The sequence below is a fragment of the Vicugna pacos genome, chromosome 30 (genome assembly GCF_048564905.1).
Source record: "Vicugna pacos chromosome 30, VicPac4, whole genome shotgun sequence".
Taxonomy (NCBI): domain Eukaryota; kingdom Metazoa; phylum Chordata; class Mammalia; order Artiodactyla; family Camelidae; genus Vicugna; species Vicugna pacos.
Genome location: NC_133016.1, coordinates 459036 through 486681, shown reverse-complemented (window position 1 = coordinate 486681; position 27646 = coordinate 459036). Strand labels below are relative to the sequence as shown.

The 27646-nt window shown below is 63.4% G+C and overlaps 1 protein-coding gene across 6 annotated transcripts in view; it reads left to right on the top strand.

The window, feature by feature from the left end:
* The window catches only part of NFATC1 (nuclear factor of activated T cells 1), a 90256-nt gene that overhangs the window by 40506 nt on the left and 22104 nt on the right, over positions 1-27646 (top strand). For 2 of the 6 annotated variants that reach the window (XM_072952400.1, XM_072952401.1), the window contains exons 7-9: positions 6787-6842; positions 10379-10511; positions 21649-22338. In XM_072952400.1, coding sequence (XP_072808501.1) covers positions 6787-6842; positions 10379-10511; positions 21649-22338 — 879 coding nt within the window. Of the gene's footprint in view, positions 1-6786; positions 6843-10378; positions 10512-10888; positions 12164-21648; positions 22339-27646 lie in introns of those variants that run through there. The other 4 variants (XM_072952402.1, XM_072952403.1, XM_072952405.1 and 1 more) reach the window with 4 other exon arrangements.

The window sequence follows — 27646 nt, the reverse complement described above, 5'->3', positions numbered from 1 at the left end:
TGGGCCCCACTTCTCTCTCAAACTCTGGAGTCTGTTTTCGGGGCTGATTCCATGCAGGGAGCTGGCCTCCGCCCACACAAGGGTGCAGCTGCCCCCCAGGCTGGGGAGGGGCCGCATCTGGTAGCTTGTTTCTTGTCTTCACTTTCCTGGTTTCTCGGGAGCGTCAGGGCTGGACTCGTGCTGGTCGCTGAAAAGCGCGGAGGCACTCAGCCCCCATAATGGGGTCTTGATTTTGTACAGTTTGCAAGAAACTTAAGCACTTCAATCAAAATGGGCTTAAAGGTCCTTCACGAGTAACCTGGTCGGCCTGTGCAATTGTGCATATGATTGGAAAGTACACTTCAGATGATGGCTGGACCCCGACTGAGTGTGAGGTTAAGGGGGTATTTGTTACTGCAACGCCCTTCTTTGGAGGACGTGAATTTTGAAATAATTTAACCTTTTGTGCATTAAACGTGTGTCCACCTGCATGGCGGGGAGGGAGGAAGGCCCGGCGTCCTCACCGCGCACTGGGGCGTCACAGAGCCGGCGGGCTGCCCTTGCTGACTCACAGAGGAGATGCTGAGCGGCTTTCTGTGCTGTTTCTGAGACCAGTCAGCACCTCGGGCCCAGGACAGGGCTCAGCTGGTGTGGTCTGGTCATGGGGCCTTCACTGTGGCCTCGCGGGCGCCACGGGCAGGTCAGCCACTCGCCTGCAGGTGCAGGTGGGACTTGCCCTCGTCCTCCCCGGGGCCCTGGCCACACGCAGGCTGTGTGCCGCCGTCTGGGCCTGTCGTCCGCTCACCCTCTCCTGCAGTGGAGCCGCGTCTGGGGGGCAGAAGGTGAGAAACCAGCGAGCGGGTGGTGACCAGACGCCCTGCAAACACGTGCACCGAGACGAGCGAGACGTAACCCCCCAGCCAGGCCTCTGGGCGTCCTGAGACCCCACGCTCGCGTTTAACGAGGCCACATGCGCCCTTGAACATGCTCTGTGTGAGTCCCGTGAGCGGAGACGGGGGAGCGGAGGCCCCGCCTCCTTCCTGTCCGTAGATTCTCGGCAGAGCTCACACACCTGACACCTTGACGGCCTGTCGCTGCCGCTGGGCTTCCCCTGGTGGGTTTTCAGAGAAACCGCTATGGACAGTTTGGATTAAAAGCACAGCTGTGCTCTGGGCATCCGACGGGGCCGTCTGACCCGCTTCGCAGCGCGGCCAGCGGGTGAGCGGTGAGCTCTTGTCTCAGGGCTGCTGGCCTGGGCAGACATCGCCCCATGGACAGGCCTTGGAGCCGCTGCAGGAAGAATGGGGCCTCTCTGACCGCCGCCACATCCGACACCCCTCCACCGCCCTGGGCAGCGGGCAGAGCTTTTATGAGCTTCTTGGTGTGGTTCCTCCTGACTAGAGGACTGGCCGTCACCTGCGTCCCCCTCACGGTGACTGAGCAGGGACCCCGGCCACGAGGGCGGCCCCAGGAAATGGGAGCAGACCCCCCCAACGTCGGCCGGTCCCCCAGGGGTCAGCCGAGGCCGAGGGGAATGTCCCAAGGAGCAGCTCTCGGCTCGGCTGCGTGAGGGACGGGCATCCCCAGACGTCCGGTGGTTTTTCTCAGGTCTCTCTGTGTCCAGCAAGAGGCCCCAGCGTTGAAGTAGCCGTTCCTTCATGGACTCTTGTCGACGGTTGCGGCTTCTGTGTCAGACGTTGTCTCCAGGTGGATTCTGTGTGCGTGGAGACCGGTCATGCCCTCACCAGAGGGTCGTGTGCCCAGAGTGTCGGTCACCCCGCCTCCCACTGAAGACCTGTGGGTCTCCCCTCAGATCTGTGAGTGAGGGACACATTTGCACGTGCATGTGAATGTCTGACCCAGCCTGACACACACACGGCAACACCAAGAAAGCGGCTACGTGGGCACCAGCTCACTCTTCTGGAGACGGGAGAGGAGAACATCACCAAGTCCGTGACGCTGGCGCGGGAAGTCGCTCTGTCCTTCAGTCTCCTCACCTGTCCTGCGCAGCTCTTGGAACCTGTGTGAAGCCTGTTTTGGCTTTTCTGCTGCACAACAAGTCCCACCAGAACTTGGAGGCTGCGGCCTGCAGCACTTCGTCTGCCGACAGTGGTGGGTGGCTGGGCTCGGCCTCTGGCCATCCCGTGAGCTGGCAGGTCAGCTGGGGCCGGATGGCGGCCTTCTGCCCGTGTGCAGACCTCCCCCAGCTCTCCTCGGCAAGGTGACGGCATCCTGCGTGGGTGCTAGGCCTCCGCCTCGGGTGCTGGTCTCTAAAGGGTTCCTGGAAATCCCCCGGAGTGGACGCTGCGGCTGGTGTGTGCCTCACACCCAAGGGCTGTGACTTGGTCCTGAGACGCGCTGTTCAGACTTTCCTGGCGCTGACCTGGGAAGGGGGGTGGGGGGTGCAACAAGCGTCCACATGGACAGCTGTCGTCACCCCACCACGCCCGCCATCTGGGCAGCTGACCTCCGCAGGTGGTGTCCTAGGGTAGCCCTGGGCTGAGACCCCTCTGTGAGGGGCTCCCAGGGGGGCGGCAGGGCACACCCACAGCGGGCTGGCTGCGTGGGCACCAGAGCCGCTGGTCCCCGGTAGCCCCCGCCTGGGACTTACCCTGGACGGGCCGTCGGGGAGAGGGCACTGACCCCAGTGAGCAGAGAGCGGCGGCTGGGTCCCTCTGTCCTAAGAAGGCTTTCCCTCACTTTCTGGCCTTGGAGCTGAGTGATCAGCCCACAAGTCTAAGCTAAACGACACTTCGGACCGTCTGGGAGGAGACCGGGCTACCCCGGCGCCCGTCTGCGGGGATGTGCAGGTGGGCGGGACCCTGGCAGGTGAAGCAGGTGCTGCTGGGGTCAGCAGGGCCCCGGCCTGCCCTTCTCCTTCGGCCCCAGACTCTGCCTTCACTGATGTCCAGGAAGCACCCTGGCCCCTGTGAGGGACTGCCCGGCTTCAGGGACTTGCACTCCCTGTGGGCTCTCCTTGTGGGTCCAGGCTGGCCTCTGAGGTCAGCGTTCAGGAGCCTGGTGCGGGGACGGGCGCTCATCTTGGCCTTGGTGCCCTCCCTGCCCCTCCTGGGCCCGGGCTGCCCTCTCCCTGTGGGATATGCAGGCCCAGTGTCCTGCCCACGAGAGGGCTGTCACTGTAGCTCCCTCCCTCGGTTTGCCCCAAACCCGCCCACCGTGCATGTGTCCTCCCCAAGGGCCGTGCAGAAGGTGGGCTGGGGCAGGCAGCCTGGACAGGGGGCGCCAGGCTCAGGAGGCCCCCGCTTCCACGTGGTGGTGCCCACGCAGTCCTGTCGGGCGATTCATTTTCATTTTTCGAGTCGGCTTTCCAGAGGTGTAAGTCGCTGACCTCACGTGCCGCCCGTTCAAAGCTTGGAGGCTCCGGTGCGTCCAGAGCTGTCGTGCGTGCCCCAGGGCGTCTCCTTGCCCCGAGAGGAACCTGACCCGTTAGTGTCGCCCACGCCGCAGCTTGGCAGCATAGCCTGCTCTGTCCGCTCTGCTCGTCGGCTGGGAGCCTGCGTGCCCGTGCCCGGCTCCCTCCGCCCGTAGGTGTCAGGTCTGTCCACGCGGAGCGTCAGGGCGTCGCCCCTCCGAGGGCTGGTAGCCGCCCCACCCCTGCCCCGCGTGGACAGAGCACATCCTGTTTATCTGTTCAGAGTGGATGGACACCGGCGTCATGTGTGATGCTGCAGTGACTGCCGTGTGCACACGTGTGTTCCTCCCCTGGGCGCACACCTGGCACCCGTGTCTCCTGGGCCCTGGGGTCTCCACCTCCACCCTGGGAGCCTCGGCAGGCAGATAGCTTGCCTTGCCCTAGAGGCGCGTCTCCTGGTCCGTGTGGCTCAGAGGGTCCTGCGTGGGGTGGGGTTGATGAGGGAGGAGTGGATGGGAGATGCCGCCTGACACCTGCCCTGGCCCTCCCCAGGTCACCCCTGGTGGGTCTCCACCTGCTCACACCTCCTGTGGCTCCCGGGGTCCAGCCTGCAGGCCAGGAGCAGACGCAGCAGGGACCCTGCCTCGTGGGGCCAGGGGAGCAGACGTCTGGCCTCAGACGCTGGGGCTCTTCCTGAAGGAGGCCCTGCTGCGTCTCAGTCCTCCCGTCCGGCCCGTCAAAGCCTCGCCGTCAGTGCGGCAGGAGGGTCTCAGGAAGGGGAGCCCGCTCGGCCCCCTGCCGCACCCGCGGAGTGAGAGCAAGGACCCGCGGCCCAGAGCCGCTCCGCCCGCGGCCTCGGCCCGCGGAGGAAGCCTCCTGGCGGGTGTGGCGGGGAAGCCTTTCCGATGACTCACGCGGCAGGGAATTCCCTGATGACTTGGAATATTTTTACTTCTGGGCTTGTGCACAGTTTCCTACTGAGAAGCCCAGTGAGCGCCTGATAAGGAGGCACACAAAGGCCTGTTTGGGGCTGGCCTTCCTGTCCTGTCCCTTCCCGGGGAGGCCGGGCTGCCCTGGGCGGGTGTCACAGGACGGGCGCCGGAGGCTGGAGCTGGGGGGGTGGGCCTGTAGTCCCAGAGCAGGCGACGATCAGCACCTCTCCCTGCTGGGGCCCTGCCCCGTCCCTGGACAAGGCCACGTGTGCGTTCCCGACCGTAGAGAGACGCTAGCCTTTAAGAGTCAGGCTCCGTTTAGGGTCCCTGAGGCCCGCCCTCTGCCTGGAATCCACCCTGGAATAAAGAGGCCAGGGAAGCTGGGGCCAGAGCCCCCACGCCAGGGTGGGCGGGAATGCAGGGAGCGGGGGCTCTGGGCACCTGGGGCTGAAGAGCCGGCCTGAGGGGCTTCGCTCTCGGTTGGTCTAGGGCCGGAAGGATCTGCGCCTTCCGGAGCCGTGAGGACCCGGGAGCTGGCGCAGCCGGCAAGGCCTGGCCCGCCCGCGGACATGGTGCATAGTGGGATCATGTGGCCTGCTGGCCCCTGGGCAGGCACCCCAGGACGGCATTCCACAGGCCCAGGACGCCCTGGAGGGGAAGGACCCTGTCCCCCAGGGGGCATGTCCTCAGCACGCACGCCCCGCCGCCCCCTCCACGACTGCATTTCCCTTCGTTTTCGCTCCGTGGGTGAACCTGCCAGGCGCTCCCGGGAGGCCAGTCCAGTCTCCGGCCCCTCCTGGAGGATGGGCAGTGGTGGACACTGGGTGCTGCTGGGTGTCCCTGGCCCCTCGTGGGCCTCCGTCTCCCCTCTCCTGGGCAGGTGCTGCCCTCCCCCATTCTGGCCAGGGAGGCCTGGACGCTGTGGAGAATTCCGTCGTGGGCTGTGAGCTGTGGCTCTGCCAGCCTCTGTCGACAGGCAGAGAAAAAGCAGCTGTGTGGTTTTGCCCCCAAACTTCAGGTTTTAACACTTAAGCTGCTCAGTGGGGGAGGGACAGAGATCAGCTCTGTCATCCGAAAACGTGCTGTTTCTAAAAGGCATCAGGGAGGGGAGAGAGGTCGTTACAGGCGGAGTCGCTCTGATTTCCTCAGACACGTGGCGGGGGAGGCGGGGCATCAGCACATCCGGGCGGGTCTAGGCCGCGGGCGCGTCACAGTGGCCCCGGGGGCCCTGTGGTCCGTGGGCACCGGGGCCGGAGTCAGGGTGTTCTTTCCCCCGGGCCCCGAGCTCACAGGGGAAAGTTCGCCGCTTTGTAGACCTCGCGATGCCTTCGAGAGCAGCGGGCTGTTCTGTGGGTTTCCTGTTGTTTTTCCCAGCGGAGAGGTGGTGCAGTCTCTGGGCCGTGGGGCCCTGCTTGCCGTGGAGTGGGTCCATCTGGCAGATAACTCGCGCGGGGACCTCGGGCGTCCCGAGAGGCCGGTGTGGTCCTGGCGCCTCAGCCTCCCCGTGACTCATGCTTCCTCCCCGCTCCGCCCTCCAGCCCAGCCAGCACCGCCAGGGAGAAAAAGGAGATCTTGTCTAATTTATTTATGATTTAGGGTTTGTAACACACGTAGATCTCTTCTTTGCAAACAGAGGATCAGGACACTAAACGTATCCATAGCTATAGTGACTCGTGTGGGGAGCTGACTTCGCAAAAGATGGAGAGAAAAGAGGCCTCCGTCGGAGACTGACGTCTGTTCATTCAAAATAACGGCCAAAACCAGTCCCCCGACAGCGTGCCTGCCAGAGGGTTTTCCAGACTCTGGAACGCGCTCCCTCCGTCCCAGTGAGCGTGGGTTCCTGACCTCGCCCCCTCCAGGGCCCGAGACAGTGTGCCCTTTCTTTCACTGGAGGCTTTTCATTTTTTCAAAAATGCAAACGGCCACTGGGGTAAAGTTAAAAATACCTTGTGTTTTGCATTGGTGGATCCTGATGTGGCAAGGAGCAGACACAGGAGGCGTTTTCTTCCCCACCCCCGGCAATTCCCTGAGCAGAGGCAGGGCCCGTGGCCCTCGCTGCATCAAACAGCTCTGCGCCCGGAGTGCGTCGTGCGCACTGTGGGCCGGAGCCGCTGGGGCCGGAGCCCGACCCAGACCCGGCCCACGTCCCAGCACGGCGCCCCTCTTGCTGGGGTTACCCGTGTTCCTCCAAGTGTGGACACCCTTCCGCGGCTGCGCTGGGTAGGGGGCTTCTGCAGAGCAGGGCTCTGTGGGCCCCTCCAGGCACCCTGCTCTCACGTTCTGGATTTGAGCTTCTCCCGACTGGCTCTGGCGTCCACTCTCCCTGCTCAGCATGCACAGCAGCCCACCTGTGCCAGCAGGCGGCCCCCACGGCCAACCAGGCAGGGGAGCCTCTCACCAGAGGCTCCTGCGTGTGAGTCCTGTGTGCCTGCGTCCGGGTTGTAATTTCAGGTGGTGGCCATCAGGACGTGAGTAACGGACTCTCCCTCCCCTTCCTTGCAGACGGGCACCACATCTGGGAAATGGAGGCGAAGACTGATGGAGACCTCTGCAAGCCGGTGAGTGCGGCCCTGGGGTGAGGGGGGAGACGTGGGGCCCGGGGCCTCCTGACCACAGTGGCGGCCTCCTGGCCCCAGATACCTGGCTTCTCGTTTGTTGAAATGAACCGACTATAAAAATAACGGAGTAGGGGGTAGAAACGATGGAGGAACAGTTCCTGAAACGAGCGCTCTCAGGATGGAAGGTGAGGTGAGGTCTTGGACATGAGTGACCATGGAGGACAGGGCGCCATGTGGGTGGCAGGCCTCTTGCCAGGGGGCGCGGGGGCACTCGCACGCCCGGGGCTGCTGTCGCCATAAGCTGCCTTTGTTACCAGGGCCCCCCCACTGGCCGCTGCCCCCTGGGGGACGCTGTGTGAGCCCGTGGGTGCCTCCGGGGCCGCCGGCGTCCGGGGCCGTGACGCCTTGTTTGTCCTCAGAGGGCGGCCAGGCCCCGGGCCCCAGTGGGGTCTCACCTGCCAGCCAGGGTGCCTGCGGGGCCTGCGCCCCCCCTCGTGTGGGGCCGCCGCGCTGGCTCGGGGCCGTCCTGACGCTGGCCCCACGGCTCCCTTGGCTGTCCACACGCAGGAGCCTAAGGGTGACCGCTGTCCGGGGCTGCTGGTGGAGGGGGCTCTGTCTGAAGTTCCGTGGCGGCTCCACCTCCCTCTGACGGCGGTTCGCAGGGTTGCTGTCCTCCAGCCCCTCGGTTTCTGTCTGTCTTTAAATCTGAAGCAGGTCCCCGCACACAGCGGAGAGCTGCGTCTTGTTTTTACCCACTGACACGCTGTCCTAGTCGGGGTGGGTAGACCGTTGGTGTTTAACGTGATCAGTGATGTGTGTGGGCTGGTGTCCACCATGGAGTGTGTGCCCTTCTTGGTCCCAGAGAAGCAGCAGGAGTCTTCAGGTAACGTGATGCCCTGCAGCTAGCAGGTGATTTTTTGAGAAAATTCAAGTTTCTTCCAAGCTCTCTAGCTCATTCCCCCGAATGCTGTTAGAGACGTGCAGATAGTCCTCCTGAAAGTGCAGGAAATGTGGGCTTTGCTGGAGGGGTCTGGGTGGTCAACCTCTGCCCTGGGCCGGCCCCTCCCTCCACACAGGTGGCTCCGGGAGGAGGCAGCACCTTTTAGCTGTGACTTAGGCGTCCTCTTCCAAGCTCTGGTCCATTTAGCAGGGGCCTTACAGAAGTGTCAGAGGGGCAGATTCTTCCCTGACTCCAGGAGTGAAAACTGTGTCCACACCCTGCTGCCCTCATGGGCGCTGGGCCTGCCGCCTCACGCGCGCACTGCTTCCTGCCTTCCCCTGAGGAAGGGCCGCTGGCTAGGGCAGCTCGGCCTCCACGCCAGACTCCTGGCCCAAACAGGCCGTTAGCTGCAGAGCCAGCCTTCAGGTTTGCCAGGACAGGTGCCGCCTCCCCTCTCCCCGCTGCTCCTGCCCTACTGGTCACCGCGAAATGTGGGCCCACAGCCCCCGGTTCCAGCTCCAGCGTGGGCCCGAGTCCTCTCCACTCCCCAGGGCCCGTGTGGCCGCCCCCTTCTCCCTGGGCAGGAAGAGAGGCCGCAGAAGTGGTGCATCTCTTGGTATCAAAATAATTCCACCAAGTTTGCATGTTCAGATTTTCCATCAAGTTTTTTTTTCCACTTTGAACAGTGGGTATTTTAAAGGGAGCCAAACAGTTGACAGTTTTATGTTCTAAACGAGTGGGGAACAGGTGAACGGTGGTGGCCTGTAAGTTCACACTTCAGTGTAAGTTTACTCAGCTTACTCTTTTCTTAACTCTTCACTTTCACTGAACTTACACTTTCACTTTAAGTTCATCTCTCTTGTCTCTTAAATGACGTCTATTTTATACTTTTTGAATTATAAAAGAATGTCATATTCATTGTGGAAACTTGGAAAATATAACAAAGGTGTCCTGGAAAAAGGACACCGCCTGGTGTAATTCCACCACCGTCAGCGCTCGGGCACGTTTCCTGCCCTTCTCTTCCTGTTGTGGGTGTGTGTCGCGAGCTCCTGTGCACACTCACACACACATACGTGGACACTGTAGCATGCGTATTTTTAAAGCCAAGCGGGGTTGCGCTGTGTGGACGGTTTGTACACCGTCATGAGCAGGAGGCAGTGGATTTTCCGCACCAGCTCGCGTGGATGCACCGAGCGCCCTGCTAACCCTCAGCCTCCCGTCAGGACAGATCTTACCTTACGGCGCATCCCAGCACCAGCGCCCCCACGGGACGGCGGTTTGTCACGTAATTTCATCATCTGCCTATTTAGAGGACTGAAGTATGTCCGTCTGAGCCCACATCAAACTAAGAGCTCACAGAACCTGGAAGTGCCGCCTGCCTGGGTCGCCCACCCACCCGGGTCACGGGCTTGCCCGGGTCGCCCGCCAAGACACTCCCTGCAGCCACCTTGTGACCCCGAGTCACGTCCCATTTTACTTCTGACCTCAGCTCAGGCAGCGCTCCTCCCTGTCTCGCCTCACTTCTGTGTCGAGCCGTCGTTGGGTGTCAGCTGTGTGCCCACGCCAGCGTCACCTGTGGTGTCTCCTTCTGATAACTGAATCCTCGGGAAACACCCCTGGAGGTGGCGTCTTTCTAGTCCCCGGACAGGTGGTGAGACTGGGACTCGGGGTGTCAGAGCCAGGCTGGACACCTGCCCGTGTCTGACCAGACCTGGGTGCCCACGGTGGGTGCAGCCTCTTGGCCAAGACGCAGGCTGACCAGGCGCACACAGCCGTGGGCCGTGGCTTCTCCCAGACGAAAGGAGGTATTGAAGCACTGTGTTCCCCGGCACGAGTGTGGTTCCGGGGACAGACCCGAGAGGGGCTGCAGGCCAGCCCCAGGTCAGGCGCGTCAGGACGTCTGAGCACCAGACAGCCCAGATGCAGGCGCGCCGACCCCTAGCTGTGTCCTTCCACAGGGTGGGACACCCCACCGCCATATTTTTGTATCTGTACTTGAAGGGGCAGAGTTTTGTAAAAGTGTTGCTGTTTAACTTAAAACACGGACGGGGAACAGCAACCTCTGTGCAGCACCCTGTTCCATCTGTGCTTGACGCCCACCCCTCCGGAACCTGCTGCGCCCGGCTCTCCTGTCCTCTTCAATTCGAGGGGTTATGGCTCGGGCTGTGGGCCCCCGGAGACACCTGCAGGGCACGCTTCCCCTGGGGCTCCATTGCCGGCTACCTGACCAGGGGCTCCCGGCTCCACCCGCGAGTCGGCCCAAGGGGGCCCTTTGTCCATTTTCTCACGGTCATAATTTGGGGGCAGAAGGGTGCCCAGTAGCCAGTCCCGTCTCCACATTTGTCCTCACAGCTTCTCTCCTGGGTTGAGCTGGTGGCATCTTAGGTGAAGCCCCAGCCTCCTGCCACACACAGTACCTCAGACCACCTCTCAGCTCCGGTCTGCGGGAGTCCAGGACCCAGGGGCTGTTCACCCCTAGGGAAAACCCGCCTCGTGCTCGACGCTGCGGAAGGGGCTTGTAGGCGACTGCCTCGCGCAGGCGGCTCTGCGTTTGGGACGCTAACGGTCTCCCTCCTGTCTGCCACTTTCTCACTAGAACTCGCTGGTGGTCGAGATCCCGCCTTTTCGCAATCAGAGAATAACCAGCCCCGTCCAAGTCAGCTTCTACGTCTGCAACGGGAAGAGAAAGAGAAGCCAGTACCAGCACTTCACCTACCTGCCCGCCAATGGTAACGCTCTCTTTCTAACCTTGAGTGCTGCGAACGAACCAATGGGGTGCTTTTCCTAAGAGACGCAGGAGCCGACTGCTGCGGCGGAGACACAGTGCGGTCCCACCGTGCGCTCGCGCGGCTGCCTTCTGTTAGCACGGTCACGTCTTCATTTCTTCCCAAAGAAAAGCGAAGCTTCTGGTGTATTTTCCTTCATTGCTGTTGGGGCGGGGCCGCGTTTGGGGCCATTATGGTCGTGTTGCTGGCTGCTTGCACACACGCAACAGCCAAGGGGGGACGCGCTGCTCTTTTGTCTGAAAAGCTGGGGTGGATCTGGTGTGTGTTTAAATCCCATGGAAGTTTAAGTGGAGAAGCAAGTAGCTGTCATTATTTTGCAGGTGCCTTTAGAAATAAACCCTTTCCATGAAGCCTGAAGGCCGGTGCCCGGCGTGGTCCTTAACTAACACCGGTGATTCTCATGCTCCCGCTAACGTCCCACACAAGCTTTTTGTGAATAACTGCATCTCCCCGTGACCGTGCGGCTTGCAGCCCGAAGCACCTTTCATTCGACTGAGAGGTCCCTTGTTCAGGCTCACGTGCTTTGAGGACGGTTTCTTTTCCCTAAAAAAGTCCTGTTTGCCTCTTCCACTTTCCAGGTGTTTTCTTACGGAAAACACCGCTGTCTGCTGTTCCACCCTGACCTGGCAGGAAGTTGAGCCTCCCCGAGTGTGCTCAGAGCCCCCGGTCCCGTCACCCTCCTCCCGGTGGACGGGTGTGTCCAGCGAGGACCGCGTCCTGATTGGTTGTGTCAGGTGCACGCGCAGCTGGCCATCAGTCCTGTTACACTGCAGCTTTTGTTCTAAAAACTTAAAAGAGATGCGTACAATCTAACAGGGACATCATAAACTAAAAACAGATTGCAAAATCAGCAGTGTCGTCATTTACTAAAATCAAGGAATTCTTGTAGGTTTCGGCTTTCTCTGAATGTGAAATGTCACTTACATGATAGAAAGCTCTGGGATGCCCGTGTAGACGCCAAACAGAATTAACTGTTTTGGGGACAAACACTAGCCATGCCTTTCCAGGTTTGAATGACGTGATTGTGTTGTGAAATCGCGGCGTCATGAGCGTGTGCAGTCACAGGAGCGCAGCAGCGGCATTTGCCCCCCGCCCTGGGGCCCAGCTGCTTGTGGTCTGGGCCGCGAGCGCCTCGTGCCTCCTCTCCATTCGTGGGGTAACGAACTACGTACCTTACAGAAGAGAGCAGGCTTTTTTTAATGTGATGATTGTGTCCCAATTAAAATTCGTACGTGCTTGACTGAGGGAAAGCTATGCTTTACAAAGAAAATGGCTTTTCAAACCAGTGTAGAAAGCAGCTCTAGCATTGATGTTTTCTGCAGTGCCTGCCCCAAATTTACCTCTCGCTCACACAGACCCCCCCAGCGTCAGAGGGGGAAGGGCCAGTGCTCATGGTGTGCCTCTCCGGGGGTGGGGGGCAAGGCCCCAAAGACAGGTTACTGAGGTCTTGGGGCAGGGCTGTCCCGAGTCACTGTCTCCCCCACCCCACAGGAAACCTTCAGTCCTGCAGGTCCCTCCCACAGGGGTCGGACCAGCTCTCTGCTCAACACCCCCTCACCCCCACGTCTGCCCGACACCCACCACCCCTGCGTCTGCCCGACCCCCCCACCCCCACGTCTGCCCGACACCCCCACCCCTGCCCGACACCCCCCACCCCCACGTCTGCCTGACACCCCCACCCCCACGTTTGCCCGACACCCCCGCACCCATGCTCTGTGGACCCTGGAGGTGGTGTACCACCCCACCGGTGGACCCCTCGCCTGTGGGGTCAGAGCACAGAGGCCTGGCCATCTGTGGCCTGTGCCGCTGACCCCAGGCCCCAGCCCCCTTCACGTCGCTCCACATAGTCTGCTCCATCCGCGGCTGGGGTGCCCAGGCTCCCCGCCCCCGGAGTGCCCCGCCCTGCCTGCCTTCCTGGGGTGGCCGGTCCCCATGGTGCTGTGACCAGGCTGACATCCCGCTGGACTGCGAGCTCCCTGAGAGCGGGGACCCCCCTGGCCCCAACTCCATGCCTGAATCGTGGAGGGCTGCCCTGTGTGGTTTGAAAAAATAAATGAACAAATGAAAAACCAGAACTTCAGTTTCCAGCCTTAGGTTTGGTGTTTCTCTCGCGTCCTCACCGCCTTCCTCAGCCCTGGGGCTGTCTTCACTCTGCTGACGGTGGCGCCGCTCCGGGGGTGGGACGGCCACCCTTGTCACCTTCCTCCCAGCTCTGACCTGACCTTCTGAGGCCGGGACTACAGACACACTAGCCTCGCCCTCCGCCCCTCCTCTGCTGGCTGCCGTTTCAAGTTGTTCAGACTGCAAGGAAGTCCCACTGGGCGTGTGGGGACCTCTGGGCCCTGGTGGTCGGTGTCCTGGCTGCTGGGCTGCGTGAGGCCTGGGACAGTTTGGTCCTTTCTCCCTCTCTGGGGCGGGGAGGGGGCGCATGTTTAATTGGGGGAAGTGTCCACTTGAGTGCAAGACGCCGTCAGTGAGCAGCGCAAGCACAGGGCCGGGAAGGTCCCTGCGTCCAGCCCCTCCTGGCCTCTCTGGGGCAGCGGTCGCAGCCCCGTGCAGCCAGGGAGGTTCTACTAAGCTTGCTTGTTGCTGTTTGGTTTACCTGTGCTCCTGCCACCTTCTGAAGGAAAAACGTCCCCACACTCGAGTGACTGAGCTGAGGCGCCCTGGTACCTGTCATGAGACAGACATCCCGCCAGGACCGGTCATGCTCCCGAAGGTCGTCCAGCACGTCCGCTCCGATTAAAGACAGAAAGGAGCCTGACCTGCGGGGCGCGGCCCCCAGGTGTGGGGGAAAGGCAGTGTGCACGTCCCTGTGCTCCGGGGTCACGTTCCCTCGCTGCCCAGCGACCTGGGGACAGGCAGGGCAGGTGGGGCTCACACACCAGGAAAGCGTCCCAGGTTGTGACTCGAAGCACGTGCCGACGTCAGTGTCTCTGAAATGAGCAGTAGGTCACAACGAGTGCTGGGGCCTGGGGAGTCCGTCTCTTCGTCTGAAGTGTTCTCGCTGGTTTCCCAGAACTAACTGTGTTGACCTGGGCCCCTGCCCGCCTGTGGCTCATGGAGCCGGGGGTGAGGGCCCCGGGGCTTCTCCAGGACCAGCCGAGGAGGCCCCGGGGACACAAGCCAGCCCGCACGGCCTCTGCCGCCGGGGGCGCGGCTCTGAGCGTCCGCAGACCCGGGGCCTGGCTCTCCGTTCCCGCTTGTGCTGGCGCCGAGCAGGGGCGGCCGGTGTGGGTGGTCACGGCGTGGCCAGGCCGCCCTCCAGCTCCCAGACAGCCCAGCGGCCCCAGCTTCACGGCAGGTTTTGAGTTCACCTCTTCCACTGAGCACTCAGGCTCATTTCCCCCCAATCCGTGGCATTGCACTCTGGGCTTAACCTCGAATCCCCTTCCAGACAGCAGGACCCTCACTCAGGTGACCATGGGAAGCTCCGTGGGCCTCCTCCTCCTGGGACCCTTGTCACTCCTGCCTGCAGCCCCTCGGCCCCCACCCCCGGCAGGCTCCTCCGAACCCGGCCCGCCTGGCGCAGACCTGTCCATGTCCCCTCATTTCATAAACAGACGAAGCCCTGGGCGGTGGGGCCCCAGCCTGGACCAGCGCCGTCAACAGCGGGGCGGCCAAGCGACACCTAGGAGGGCCCTTACAGTCACCCCCACCCGCCCTGCTCTGGGAGAGGAAGTGTCACGTCCCCGTCCCGCCGCGTGTGACAGCTGCATCTTTGTGGCCCTGACCGCGGAGGCCGCCCCTCCAGTCTTCAGAAGCCTGCCTGTGCGTGCAGCCCCTGCCTGGGCGGAGCAGCGGCATTCAGAGCTGACGAGGCAGGCTCCTGAGGACCGACCCCCACGCTGTCCCTTGTACCCCTAGAGGCCACGTGCGGGCGAGTCCTCCTCTGCCTCCTGCCAGGAGCTGAGGAGGCGCAGGCGGAGGTCCAATAGCCACTGTCCACACCTGGGCCCCGGCCCAGCCTGCTCTCAGGCACCTGCCGGCTTCCGTGTGGAGCAGACCACACCCACGTCTCCAGCCCATGGTGTGGAGGCTGGCCTGTTCTGGGGCCTGGGGTGTCAATCCCGGGACCCCAGCCTGCCCAAAACACCCTCAAGGCAACGTAGAGCCGTGTGGTGCCAGGTCGGGGCAGGAGGGCGGTGGGCACTCCTCGTGTGGTCAGTGGCCCTGGAGGCTTTCTGGAACCTTCCTCCCAAGTCACCTCAGCGGGGTGGCAGCCACACGTCTGTCCAAGTGCAAGAGCCATGGGGGCGGGGCCGGCGCGTAGCTGGGGGCGCAGGCTCCTCGAGCTCCTTTCCGTCAGAGCCCAGAGGCGGCTCTTGTAGCTCCCAGCTTTATGGGCCCTTGTTCCAGTGGAGGATGGGGTGCACGTTTAACCTCTTCCCACGTTAAACTTGCTGCCGCAGAGGTGCAGTGAACTGGCCTCTCCCTGCCCACAGGAGGGGAGCATGACCCCGCCGGCCCCTGGACGGCCAGGTCGGGAGGCCGGGCCTGGGCAGGGCGCAGCGGCACTAGGGGAGGGGCACGGGATCTGCTCTCCCTGCAGGTCCCGCCACGTGCAGGCGCCCTGCCCAGGGTCTGCCCTCACCCTGCCTTCGTGGGTCCAGCTGTGTCTGGTCGGCTGTCAGGAGTCCAGATGTGGCGGTTGGAGAGCCCCAGACATTAGGAGAGGCGCCTTCACCTCTGATCGGTAGCCTGGCATCGACCGTCTCGAGTGATACCCACCTGGGGCCTTCTCCCCAAACCTGGCCTTGAATCCACGGGGAGAGGGTTTGAACTTGGACCTGAGTAGAGATGAGCGGGGGCGGGTGAGGGGCCTGGACTGGTGGAAGAGACCGCGGATGCCCGTTCACAGAGGCTGGGGCTGGGGACAGGCAGCCCAGTGCGGCCGCACCCAAGGACTCCCTCGCAGAAACCAGTTCCACAGGCGGCCTGGCAGGACCCAGGGGGTGGGACATGGTTTTGTTTAGAAACTTGAGGGCCACAGGCCACCAAAAGCAAAGGCAGTGTGAGTCAGGAAGAGGCTGGACCCCCGACGAGTCTGGGCACACCCTCGCGGAGACCTGGCGACCCCCTCCCCCTGGGGACCTGGGCCCACGACAGGGCGGCGGTCACCCCCACGCGGCTCCCTGAGCTCCCACGGGGTCACCGCCCTCGACCTGCTGCTGCTTGAACACAAACCACCGGGAGGGCGAATCGGGTCCCCTTCAAGTGCAGTTCTGGTGACACTGGGTGAGATGCGCCTGATGTGTTCATTGGCTTGTGTGGTCTGTTGACCAGAGTCAGCTGTCGGCCTGGTGGGGTGACAGATCCCCACGTGGGGCACCTGGAGAGCAAGGCAGTGCACACCTGTAGCCGCGGGCTGCTGCCACATTCGGGGAGGCTACCCTGTCAGTCAATGTCCCCGCCGTCCGCGTCTGACCTGGCACCCCACTAACCTCCGTGAGCCCTCGGTCGCTGTCTCCTGGTGTCCACGTTCTGCTTCCGCAAAGCCTGTGGGTCCCCGCCCTTGGGGTCAGGGCCTCACCACCTCGTTGGGGTTAGTTGGCAGTGTTACTGCCACCATGGAGCTGAGGTCCCAGGCAGGGTGTGGTTAAAGTCGGGGCGTTCCCACCACCGTGAGCCCACAGGCTTGCCCTCCTGGCGCCCTAAGACTTGGGCGCAGGTGCTGGTTATGCTGTGGAAGGACTGGAGCTCGCTCCCGGAGAAAGAATCCCACCCTGCCGCGTGGTGTGTGGGCCAGTGAGTCGACTTGTCCACTGATCCACCCCCCACCCCACAGTCCCCTCTCGGCTCTGGCCGTGGACAGAGGCCACACTGGGTGATGGGCCAGAGATGACCAGAGGGCCGTGGCTGATGGCCCATAGCTCCCCACCACCGCCCCCCGTATCCCTTGAGTGTGGCTCGTCCCCTCTTGGGTGTGGCCCCGCCCGACCATGTGAGCAGGGCACTTACAGCTGCTCTCGGGCCGCAGCTTTGGGTTGGCCTGCTTTTCTGCGTCCCTTCTGCCTTCTTCCGTCTGCGTCTGGATGCCGTGCTAGGTGCTGCGGCTTCGAGTGTTTGTGAAACTTCCACGTCCAGGGACTCACAGAGCAGCCTGCTGTGTCCGCGTCACGTAAAGTGAGTCCTGGTTTCTGGATAAAAGAAATCACTTGGCTTCACGAGGTGCTGACACTCAGTGGGGCTGGTCCGAGTGCGTCCCTCACAGCTGTCCAGAGAGCTGCCCCCGTTCACCTTGGGACCTTGGCCTCTTGGGGTCAGAGGACTGGCCAGATGGTGTCCTGTTCCTGGACTGCTGGGCCCTGCCCTTCAGTGAGGGGATGGGCTGGCTCAGGGCACGGGGAACACCCAGCTTATCCTTCCTCACGTGTGGGTCCCGTTCTGGGCACGAGCCCCAGGTGCCCAGGTGTGAGGGAGCCCAAGACGGCGTCCGTCCACTGCCCCCACCCCCGGCTGCTGGGGGCCATGGGCGCGTGCCCTGAGCGTTTGGCAGCGAAGGAAAGGAAACGTCAGTGTCTGTAACAGCCCGCAGGCCTGGGGTCTGAGCCCCGCTCCCTCGTGGAGACATGTCACATGCCCTCGGCCCCCCGGGGCAGCTGGCCCTGCCCACTGGCTTGTCTATCTGAGGGGAGTCCTAGGGGACAGCCACGGTGGGACCACAGACTTCAGTTCTGCGGAGTGGCCGTCAGCTGGGGGCCTCTGGCTGCCCCTGCCCGATCATCTGCTGAATCAGCCAGGGGTGGTCATTTACCAAATCCACCGAATCCCTGGGCGAAAGACAGGGTGGAAATGACCGATTCGCCCGGATCCCGGACGTCGGGGACTGAGGCTTGCTTGGCACTGATTCAGTCTCCGAGGACAAGTTCAGAGTGGTTTCCCGGGGTGTGTGGCTGGGGTGGGATGGGGTAGCCATGCCTGGGGGCCACCTGTCCACTCAGCGCCCAGAGCCAGACAGGATGGGGCTCACACTGGCTTCTTGACCTTGTGAGTGAGTCCACAGCGCCGCCACACCTGTGACCGTGAGGACTGGAGCCTGTCCACCCCGAGGAGAGGCTGATGGGGATCTGGGCAGGGGAATTCGGAAAGGCGGCCGGAACTGCCCTGAGCCTCCCTGATCTCACTGGGTGGCCGGTAGGCGTCCACGGAAGGGTTACGATCGATTCAGGATTGGAGCCATGTGGGGCTGGGTCTGCCCCGTGGAAGGGCGCACTTGTCCCCACTGTCTCCAGGACCATCCTCCACCCTGGCCGGGAGGGGGCAGGGCCACTGCCTGGCTCCTGGGGACTCGAGTCTCAGCGCAGGAAGATCTCGTCGGGGCTCAAGTCCCCTGGTGTCCCCACTCCTGGCAGAAACGCCCAGGCACCTTCAACGAGGAGCTCCGGTGCCATCAACAGAGGATACGCAGCTTTGGGGCTTGGGGTGCCACCTCCACGATGACAGTCACGCCCTGAGTGAGGCCCGGCCGGCAGCCTACGTTTCCACAAGATGTGTTCTGTGGCCAGCAGTCGGCCTTGAGATCACATTGACCTCCCACACTTTCGCTTTCTCTGACGGACTGAGACTACTGCTCACCACTGGGGTGACCTGGTCTGCAGTGCCCGCCCCCACACCTCCCACCCAGACCAGCGCAGTGAACGGTGGACAGACGCCCTGTCACAGGAGTCTCGGGCCAGGAGGGCGCTGCTCTCAGCCGTGGGCAAGGGTCCCCTCACGCAGGACCCTTCTGCCTCTCCCCCAGCTCAGGAGGCAGCACTGTCCACGGGCTGCTGTACAGAGAGGGCTGAGGGCCATCAGAGGGCAAGGATCCGGCCACCTTGTGGGTGTCGAGGGGCAGGAGCCGCAGACACAGGGAAGGATGTCTGAGCGGAGGGGCCCAGCTTGGAGTCGTGTGCCGTGGCGGCCCCTGGGGCTGGGCGGGCTGGGGTCCAGCCTGGGGCTTCAGCCTGCGTCCACTCTCCACCCCACGATGGCAAGAACTCAGTGGGTCCCGACGCCATCAGAAGGTGATGTGTTTCGTGAACTGCCCTGTCGTGCGCTGGACAGGCTCCTGCCCACACAGAGGCCCCACAGGAACATTTTGCTGACACTCTCCCAGAGTGACGTGGGAGTCACCCTGGTGCCGCCGCGGCTTTCAACAGGTCGTGAAGGACAGGCGCGGAAGCATCCAGCGCAGCAGACACCGCGCGCTCCTGCCCCTGCCGGCCTCCTGGGATCGCTGGTCCTGGCTGGGCGTTCACTCCGCCTGCCCCGCGAGGCAGGTAACTCACGCCTGGGGCGCTTCCCGGCAGCTGTGTTTGCGGCTGCTTCTCGACAGTCGGCAGAGCAGACAGGGTAAGAGTTTTAAAAGAGCTCAGGGGACACTTTACGAAAGAAGCAAGTTGGCCCTCATGCCTGGCTGCAAATCCAGGGCAGCGGAGCGAGCATCCCAGGGGGGTTTTAATTTAATCGGCCAGACACACGTGTTTAAGAAGTCAGAGTGTCCGCACGCTGATTCAGAATCTGAACTCTGCTGGGGTGCCACGTTCCACGCGAGCGTCTTCCGAGTGGGAGAGACTTGGTTCCCCCGCATCGTGTTGGTTTGTCGGGGCTGCTTTTAGTGACAGCCCTGCCTCTCAGGGCTGGGGCCTCTCGGGGCTGCTAGCGTCCACTCGCCATCTCTGGAGGATTCTGGTGGGAACCTGCTCGCCAGCCCCGTGGCGCCGTCTCAAGGAACTGTGTCCTGAGGCTGAGGCCGTCGGTGCCAGCCGGCAGCACTGCTTCTGGGAGACGCCGTCCCTCCCACAGCCACGGCGTTGAAGCTGTCCAGGCTTTGCAGTGGGAAGTGAGCAGGGTGCGTCCCCGTCGTGGGTGCCGGCCCACTCTCCCCTGCCCGCCGGTGGGTGTGAAGCTGCGTGAGGCTGCACACGGAGCTGGCTGGGGGGCGGGGCACGGGAGAGCCCCTGCACACACTCAGACGTGCCCAATCTGGGGCCCCACCTGGACTCTGAACAGCCCCTGGTGCCATGCTCCCTGGGGCCTGGGGTCCCCACAGCGTGGCACGTCCAGGTGGGGAGCCTGCGCCCCCTCGCTGAGGAAGGACATGGCTCAGCCCGAGACTCAGCTGCTGCCGGGCACCTGTGGGTACTCCACTGGTGTGTGATCAGCACGCGAATCAGACGCCGCACAGAGGGCAGCTGGCTTCTCATGTCCTGCAGCAGCCAGCGGCGGCCTTCGGCTGAGTGCGGCCCCAGGACTCCAGCCCCCCGTGCAGAGCCCAGCCTGTGGTGCTCTCAGAAAAGAGATGCCTGTTCCGTGAAGGGCCGTGAGTGTGTGTGGGCATCAGCCCTCAGTGTGGAGGTGGCCTGGCTGATGGAAACCCACCCAGCGGCCCCCACGGGGCACCCAGGGTGAAGACGTCCTGTGGTCTCTGCAGGCTTGCCCGCCTGCCCCCACCCCACGTCCCACGTCAGCTTTGCTGGGCTTGTCTGGCCCGGGGGTGCTGGGGGTGTGGGGCCCGGGCCTTGGAAGCAGGGTTTCCGGCAGGGCTGAGACCTCCCAGCTCTCGGCCAGACGAGAGGGCACATCAGGGAGTGACAGACGGCGTCCCCTCCTTGTGTCTCCTTCCAGCTGTCGGCTCCGCCTGGGGATCCAGTCGCCCTGCAACTGGGCATCTCCCTGCTCTGTGTGAAGGGGGATGCATCAAAGACAGGCGGTGATTGAGGAAGGGGTGGGGGTGGGTGTCGGCAGGCGGAAAAGGCGAGACCGAAGACAGTGACCCCCACCAGGAATCCCGCGTGCCCAAAGCCTAGGACTTGGAGGCCCCCGAGCAGAGTGCCATGCTCTTGCCTCAGCTGGTCTGGGGCATCAGCGGGGTCCCAGCCACACGGCCGCCGCACTGCCCAGGCGCCCTGCAGACACTCTGCGGAAGAGCTGGTCTGCGACATCCGGCTGCCGGGGAAGCCGCAGGCACTGTGGCCGTAACAGCAAACAGATGTGCAAACTTGCCAGCTCAGGGCCTTCGTGAGGCACAGCTATGTTTGGGGGAGGGTCTTCATTTATTCAAGGAGGAGGCAGGGGCCACACGTAGGCCCGCAGCCTGGGGTTGAGGGGCCTTGCCTCCGCGTGGCCCCCCCGCCGCCAGGAACCCACCTGTGCGCGCGGAGAGGTGAAAACGTGATGAGGGTCTGCTGACAGCTCAGCCACCCGCGTTCGCCTTCAGTGGCCGGGGCGGCCGGTGTGAACTGAAGTGGGCTCTCACTAGTCGCTCTCGGAGTAGTTTGACCATCAAGGGGTCTCATGTAAACAGGGATAAAGACAGTGAGAAAACGGGGCCACGGGGAGTAAGCGCGGGCAGGACCGGGGCTGTGGGTCGGGACGGAGCCCGAGCGCCCGAGGAGACCCCACAGGCACACCCGCCCGTTTTCTTCCCCTCCGGTCCCCCTTCGTCCCCTTGCCAGCTCTGGGTGGACCGGAGAGCACCCTGGAGGTTGTGTGGAGCCTCTGACTCCGCCCTGGGAGCTGCGTGATCCCCGGTCCTCCGTTGTCTCCCCGCAGGAGCAAAGCAGCGGGAAGGAGGGACGGACAGCACTTTGCTTGCGTCAAAGGGCTCCCCCACCCTCGTCCGGCGGCTGAAGGGCTCTGCGCTGGGGCAGGTGCCCACTCGTCCTTCTGCTGGGTTTGTGGGACTTCTCAGCGCCGTCCTCCTGTGTGCTCCGGTTTCCCAGACACGTGGACGTTTATCAGCTAGGGCGTCGGTAGCAGCAGAAATGAGTAGTACATCCAAGTCAAGATTTTCGCTTTGATGACTACAAATCCGTGGGCCCTTGGGTCCAAGGCTTCCCCTGCAGTTTGCAAATGGATTTTCACAGCACGTCAGTGCTGGGGGAGAGGCCAAGCGAAGCAGTTCTCTCAGAATCAGAACCAGCTGCTGCTCTCGGGGCCGATGACTCACGCCCTCTTTAGTTGGGTGGGAGGCCCGGGCAGGAGCCGCACAGGGACGCAGTCAAAACGCTGTTTGTTTTCGGAGGTCGCCGCCGCAAGCCGCCCACCCAACCCCCTGCAGCTCACGTTCTCTGCCTTCTCTCCCCCCTCGCAGTTCCAGTCATAAAAACAGAGCCCAGTGACGACTACGAGCCTGCTCTCACCTGTGGACCAACGCGCCAGGGCCCGAGCCCCCTCCCGAAGCCTTGCTACGGCCAGCCGCTGGCCACGCCGCCCGACCCGGCCTCCTGCCTCGGGGCCGGCTTCCCGCCCTGTCCGCAGAGAAGCACCGGGATGTCCCCGCCGCCCAGCTCCAGCCCGAAGCTCCACGACCTCTCTGCTGCCCCCTACAGCCAGGGCGTGGCCAGCCTGGGCCACGGCCACCTCGGACTTCAGCGGCCAGCCGGAGGGGTGCTCACCGGCCAGGAGGCACCGAGGCCCACGGGCGTGCACCCCGGCTCCCCCCAGCTGCCGCCGCCCACCCTGCTGCAGCCACAGGTGAGTCCACAGCTGAGCAGCTGCTGCTTCCCGGGCCACCGGCCAGCTCTCTGTCCCAACAGCCCCTCCTCGCCACCGCCGCCCGGTGCCCAAGAGCCGGCCTGTTTGCAGCCCTGCAGCCCCACCCGCCCGTCTGCGATGGGCCACCAGCAGCACCCCCCGCCGAAGGTCCCAAGGAGCGAGCCTGCCGCCACCCGGCCTCTGCTGCCGCCCGAGGTGCGTGAGGACAGTAACCATAGTCTGGCCCCCATTCCCGTAACGGTCAAGCGCGAGCCTCAAGAGCTGGACCAGCTGGACCTGGATGACGGTAAGTGCCCGAGGCGACGGTGCGGCAGAAGGGCGTGTGCGCCAGCGGCCGGCCGCCCGTCAAGCGGGAAGCGCTGTTGGTGGCACCTGCGTGGTTGGCTGTGCGGCTGCCAGCCCACGGGGGACACGCAGCTCTGACCAGAGAGCTCGGACGCGGGTCCCGGCACCTGTGGCCTTAGACCCTCAGGGGTCCTGTCCCTGGGGTGATGCCGGCCAACAGCTCGGGGGCGCGTGCACCGTGCGGGCTGAGCCGTCCTGCTAGGAGAGGCGGCCCAGAGCCCGGCGTCAGGCCCGGCTTGTCGTTTCTCGCCGTCCGAGGAGCCGCTGCAGTTGAGTGAACGGTTTTTACGCAGAGGCTGAGCTGCGAGTGAGTGGAATTTCACCCTGCGCAGCTCCGCGGACACGCTTAAGCACGCGCAGGCTTGTCAGAAGCTCAGAGAACGGATAGTAAAGAGCAGGCGCTCCCTGGCCTGGGGCTCATCCCAGCACAGGCAACCTCGCCCCGGGACACACCGGGCCCCCTCCGTGCAGAGATGTGGAGGGTGACTTGGAAAGAGGTGCCCTGCAAACTCCCGAGTCAGGCCAGCTCATGTAGAGGACCTGAGAGCCGAGGTCCTCCTGCAGCGGTGACAGGAGGCACCTCGGTGAGGGATGGGGTCTCTCTCCCAGGGACAAGGTGCCGAGGGCCCGTGACCTGCTTGCTAGGACTCGATTCGGTGCTTTCGTGGGCCCTGCGTGGATCGTATGAGCGCCTGGCCTCCCGTCAGCGGCACAGCCCCCTTGCCCAGGTGTCGGCTGTTTCCCAGACCAGGGTGCCGACCAACGCTGAACACGGCTCCTGGCCTCCCCCAACGCCGCCTCGGCCTCCCAACCTCCACGGTCAAGGCCTCTCAGCCCCCTTCAGCCATTTCCCCTAAAAAAACCAGCCAGACGTTGTGGGCGTTTCCCTCCCACTGCAGCCATCTCAGGAGATGCCACGTTTCCCCACGTTCGTGTCCCGCAAGCCTCCCGTTGGGCCCTGTGCTCCCAGGACCCTGGGGAGAGTCTCTCCCGGAGCTGCCGTTCTGGAAGCAGGTGGCGGGCCCCACCTGGTGCTGAGGCGCACGTGTAGGCCGGCCCGGGGGCACGTGAGCCTCCTCAGGGGTGAAGTGCAGCGCCACCTCGGGACGCCGGTGCTGGCCCCCCTCCACTGAGTTGTCCCGTCCACTTAGGTGGAAACGAGGCCCCACAAATGCCTCCCCGGCTCTTTCCTGACTCAAGGCTACGAGCTTTCAAACACCCTTAAGCCAGGCGTCCTCCCAGTAGGACGTGCTCGTGGTCTGTAGGTGAGACCACTGGGGGCGCCACCGGGACTCAGTGGCTGATCCCTGGAGAACCGCGCTCTGGGCCCAGAACTGCCCTCAGCAGCTGTGGGAAGTCAGTCCCGCCCAGGAGGTGCCCGATTCACCCGGATGTGCCTGCAGGACCCTGGTCACCCAGCCAGACCCGCGATCTCTGCAGGAGCAGGGTGGCAGTCCGGACAAAAGGGGACCACGCGTTCTGCTGACCCTTGGTGCCTTGCGTTCAGCCCTGGTGCCTGGTGAGGCAGGCTGCTGGGTCCGGGCTTCTGTCTGAGAAAGTTCCGGCGTGGTCCTGCCGAGGCAGGGTGGACAGAGAGGAGCGTTGCCCCCTGAGGTCCGGACAGCCCCACAGCTTTCGGGCGCAGGCAGAGGACTGGGCAGTGCCCTCTGGCCCCCGTCCAGCTGCCCAGGCCCCTCTCATGGTCAGATGCAGCCTTTTTAGGTGGGAGGGTGGGCAGGGAGCTACCTGGGGAATGGCCCTCGTCCGGTGAGCTCAGTGAATGCCCGTTCTGCTCCCTCGACAATGTGTCGGGTGTGAGGTGTGAGGTGTGAGGATGCTCGGTCCACGGCCCAGGCAGTTCTCCAGGCCCCTCTGGACTTGGCTGAGAGGTCAAGGCTGAGTAGGACGGCCCAGCCGGAGGCCCGTTGGCCCAGGAGGGCCGCCGTGGCCGCACGGTGCTGAGCGCACAGGTGCAGCCCCTGGTGCTGGTGAGACTGCCCCCTGTCCCGTCCACCTGGTGCTGACCTCTCCTGGCCCTGACGGGCACTCCAGCCCCTCCGGCCCCTGTGCTTCCCTTCCCAAACTCCCCCGACCCCAGGGCCTGCCGGCCCTGCCCCAAACATCTGTGGAGCACCCGGCTGTCCACTTTAGGGCCCCACATCTCTCACCTACGTCATGAGGTCACTTTGTGGTAGGTCTCCTGTTCCTAAATCCAACCCCCAGTATTCTGCTTCGCTCTCCTTGTGATCGCGGCTCTCTCAGAACACTGGCCTGACCCTGTGACTTCCTGTCCCAAACTCCCCGGACCCTCGCTGCCGGAGAATCAGGAGCCCGTGTGGGCTCGGCGGCCCCCGGCCTCCCGGCCTCGCCTCCCACGCACCCCACCTGCTGGCAGTCTTGGTCCACCGTTTCCTTGGTCCTGGGGCCCCTGGCAGAGGTTCTGAGACCCAGTCCAGTGTGGCTCCAGCAGGTGGTTCTCTCGGCCTCTGTTTCAGGCTGGAGCTCCAGGCCGTTTCCTGAGCGTCCACAGTCCCAGGCCAGCTGCCACGTGCTGGCCTCTGAGAGCAAAGCGGCGTTCGTAGTTTCGGTCAGGGCTGGGACCATGGTTAAGGCGCCCGTGCCAGAGGCTCCCTGGACCGCAGTGAACGTGCTTCTGTGAATCCACATGTTTCCATGGGACCCCCAGCCTCCCCAGCGTGAACTCTGAGCGAGTGTGGGGGCGGGTTCTCCGCTGGCCCCCTTGACGGGGGTGGCTGGTGAGAACCTGGCGGGGTTTTGGTGAAGCTCGGCTGTCTTGAGTTGACTGCAGTGATCCCAGCCCGTCCATTCAGTGTTCTGTGTGGTTGAGGTTTTTGGAAATTAGTTAGTCAAAGGGGAACAGTTGAAGCTGCTGCTCATTTTGGGTGGAGGACGGCTCCCCAGCCCCGAGCCTGGGCAGGAGGGCAGCGCTCGAGGAGGGACGCGATCTGCCCGCATCTCCCGGGCCCTTGCTGGCCGCAGACTCAAACGGGTCTCTTCAGAGCAGAGATTGCGTTCCCCTCGTGGAGTTAACTTCTCGCTCCGTCTCTCCACCCAGTTATATTTCGTCTCCCCTTGCCCCACCCTGCTTGTGTTTAATGAGCGTGAACTTCAGGAGTTCCGTTTTAGTATAAATGTTGTTTAATGTCACCGTCTCTCTTAAGAGAGTGGGAGGCACTTCAGAATCCCTGGCCGGTTCGAGGCCGTGTGGCTGGTTTAGGAAGCAGGCCCCTGCAAAGTGTCTGCAGCGGGGGCGGCAGGGGTAGTCGTGGAAACTGGCTCCAAGGCACGCGCGTCTCTCCCTGTGTGTCTGGGTGACGAGTCGGCAGCCACCCAAGGAGGGTGCGTGGAAAAGAAGGTGGACACAGGGACAGAAAGCTGCGCTGGAACCTAGGTGCTCGATCTCACGTGGCCTTGATGTGAAAGCAAATGCCTCGTCTTTGTCATTTACACCCAGGGAGAGGTGAGAGGCTGGGGGCTGACGAAACGGCCCAGGAAACCGGGGGGGATGGGGCGGTGTGGGCGCGGGTGACGCCGCCCCCCACGAGTGCCCTGCACGCACTAGCCCTCGTCTCAGCAGGACAGGGCCGCTGGTTCCTGGGGGTGCTGGCAGGTCTGGCCTGCCCTCTCCTGGGATTTGCCCCCGTGCATCTGCGGCACGAAGGTGCCGTCCCCTGGGGCGGGGGGGACCTGGCCGTGCCCTGCGATTTACAGTGACTCAACCGCAGAGCGACTGCACGTCCCCAACCCCAGGTGACAAGTTAGGTGGCGTCCCAGCTGGCCTGGCCTCCCCGCCGCGCCGCTGTCGGAGGTGCTCCGCGGGCCAGTGGGGGCCGAGGCTGGAGGCATCCCAGCCTGTATTCCATCTCTGGGTTTCACTTGCTGGCTGCGTGGGAACGGCCGCTCTGAGGTCGGGCGACGTAGGGGTCCTCAGGCTTGTCCGTGACGCCGACGGAACCACGCCTGCGAGGAGCTACAGTGCGTTTCTTTCACGTGCGTGCTGGCCTTTTATTTGGCTTTTTCCCAGGAGTGTAGAATGAAAAAGGCACTTGCAGGACATTTCATCAGGTCCCAGAGAGCCCGGGGGGCTGGGGCCCCGAGCACGGTCCCCCCTCGAGTCACTCGAGTCCCCACAGTTTACGCCTTAAGCGGCACAGCACGTGTGACCTGCCCGTCTGCTGGGGACGCAGCGGAACGCGACAGGGTTAATGCACGTCCCAGAGCCTCTACTCGAGCCACTGAAGCGCAGGAAGACGTGCCTCCGGGTGAGTGCCGGCGGTCTGGGGGCGCCTCTGTGTTCTGGTTGTTTCCACCCTCAGATTTTGTTCCAAAAACGTTTGGCCCGTAAATAAGTTCGATTATAATTTATTCTTTGGTTCGACAATACTCATAAAACGTAAGCTCTCAATTTCGACTTCTCGATCCTGGCAGTACCACAGGGTGTGGTTTTTTGTTTTGAAATTAGCTTTATGGCCGCTTATTTAACACACAGATTAAATATGTCATAAAAGCTGCACGTGAGCCGCGTCTCCTTTGTGACGTCTGTGACTTGCCCCCCGTGGGGTGGACCGCACGGCAGTGTCCCTCTGGTGCCAGGGTGTCCTGCGTGGAAACGCGGGCAGTTCTCGCGCACACACGCTCACGCACACGCACACACGCTCACGCACACACGCTCACGCACACAGCAGTCTACGTGTTGGGGCGCACGCCCGTTTATGTCCATCTGCTGGGACGTTTTCTGCGTCTGTGCCGCCCGCGGAGTTTGCCCCAGCGTTTACGCGAGGGCCCTATTGTGCTGGCATGCAGCACCTCCTCTGGGTTTGCAGTGGAACCGATGGCTCCCGAGGTGCTGGCTCGTCTGCCGCTGCGCCCGCCCCCCACCGCCCCGTGGTCACCCGCCCGGCGGCCCCGCCACAATCAGCCCTTTCAGGCCCCGGCAGGAGCTCTCGGGTTTCCAGAGTCTAGGTGTCATTAAACCAGCAAGCAGGTGGACCCGGGGGCCGGGATCACGTCTGCCCCGCGTCTGGCTGTGCACCCGCCTCACGCCCTCCCCTCTTTCCTGCGCTCGAGCCGCTCTGGGAGAGAACAAGCAACTCCCTCATGGAAGGTTTCACCGACCTGGCCCAGGGCCCAGGCTGAGGCCTCCCCGCTGCCAGCGATGACTGAGGGTCTGCCTCGCGGGGAGCAGACACGCCGGGCCGTTCGCACTGCGGATGGCGGCAGCTGCTTGG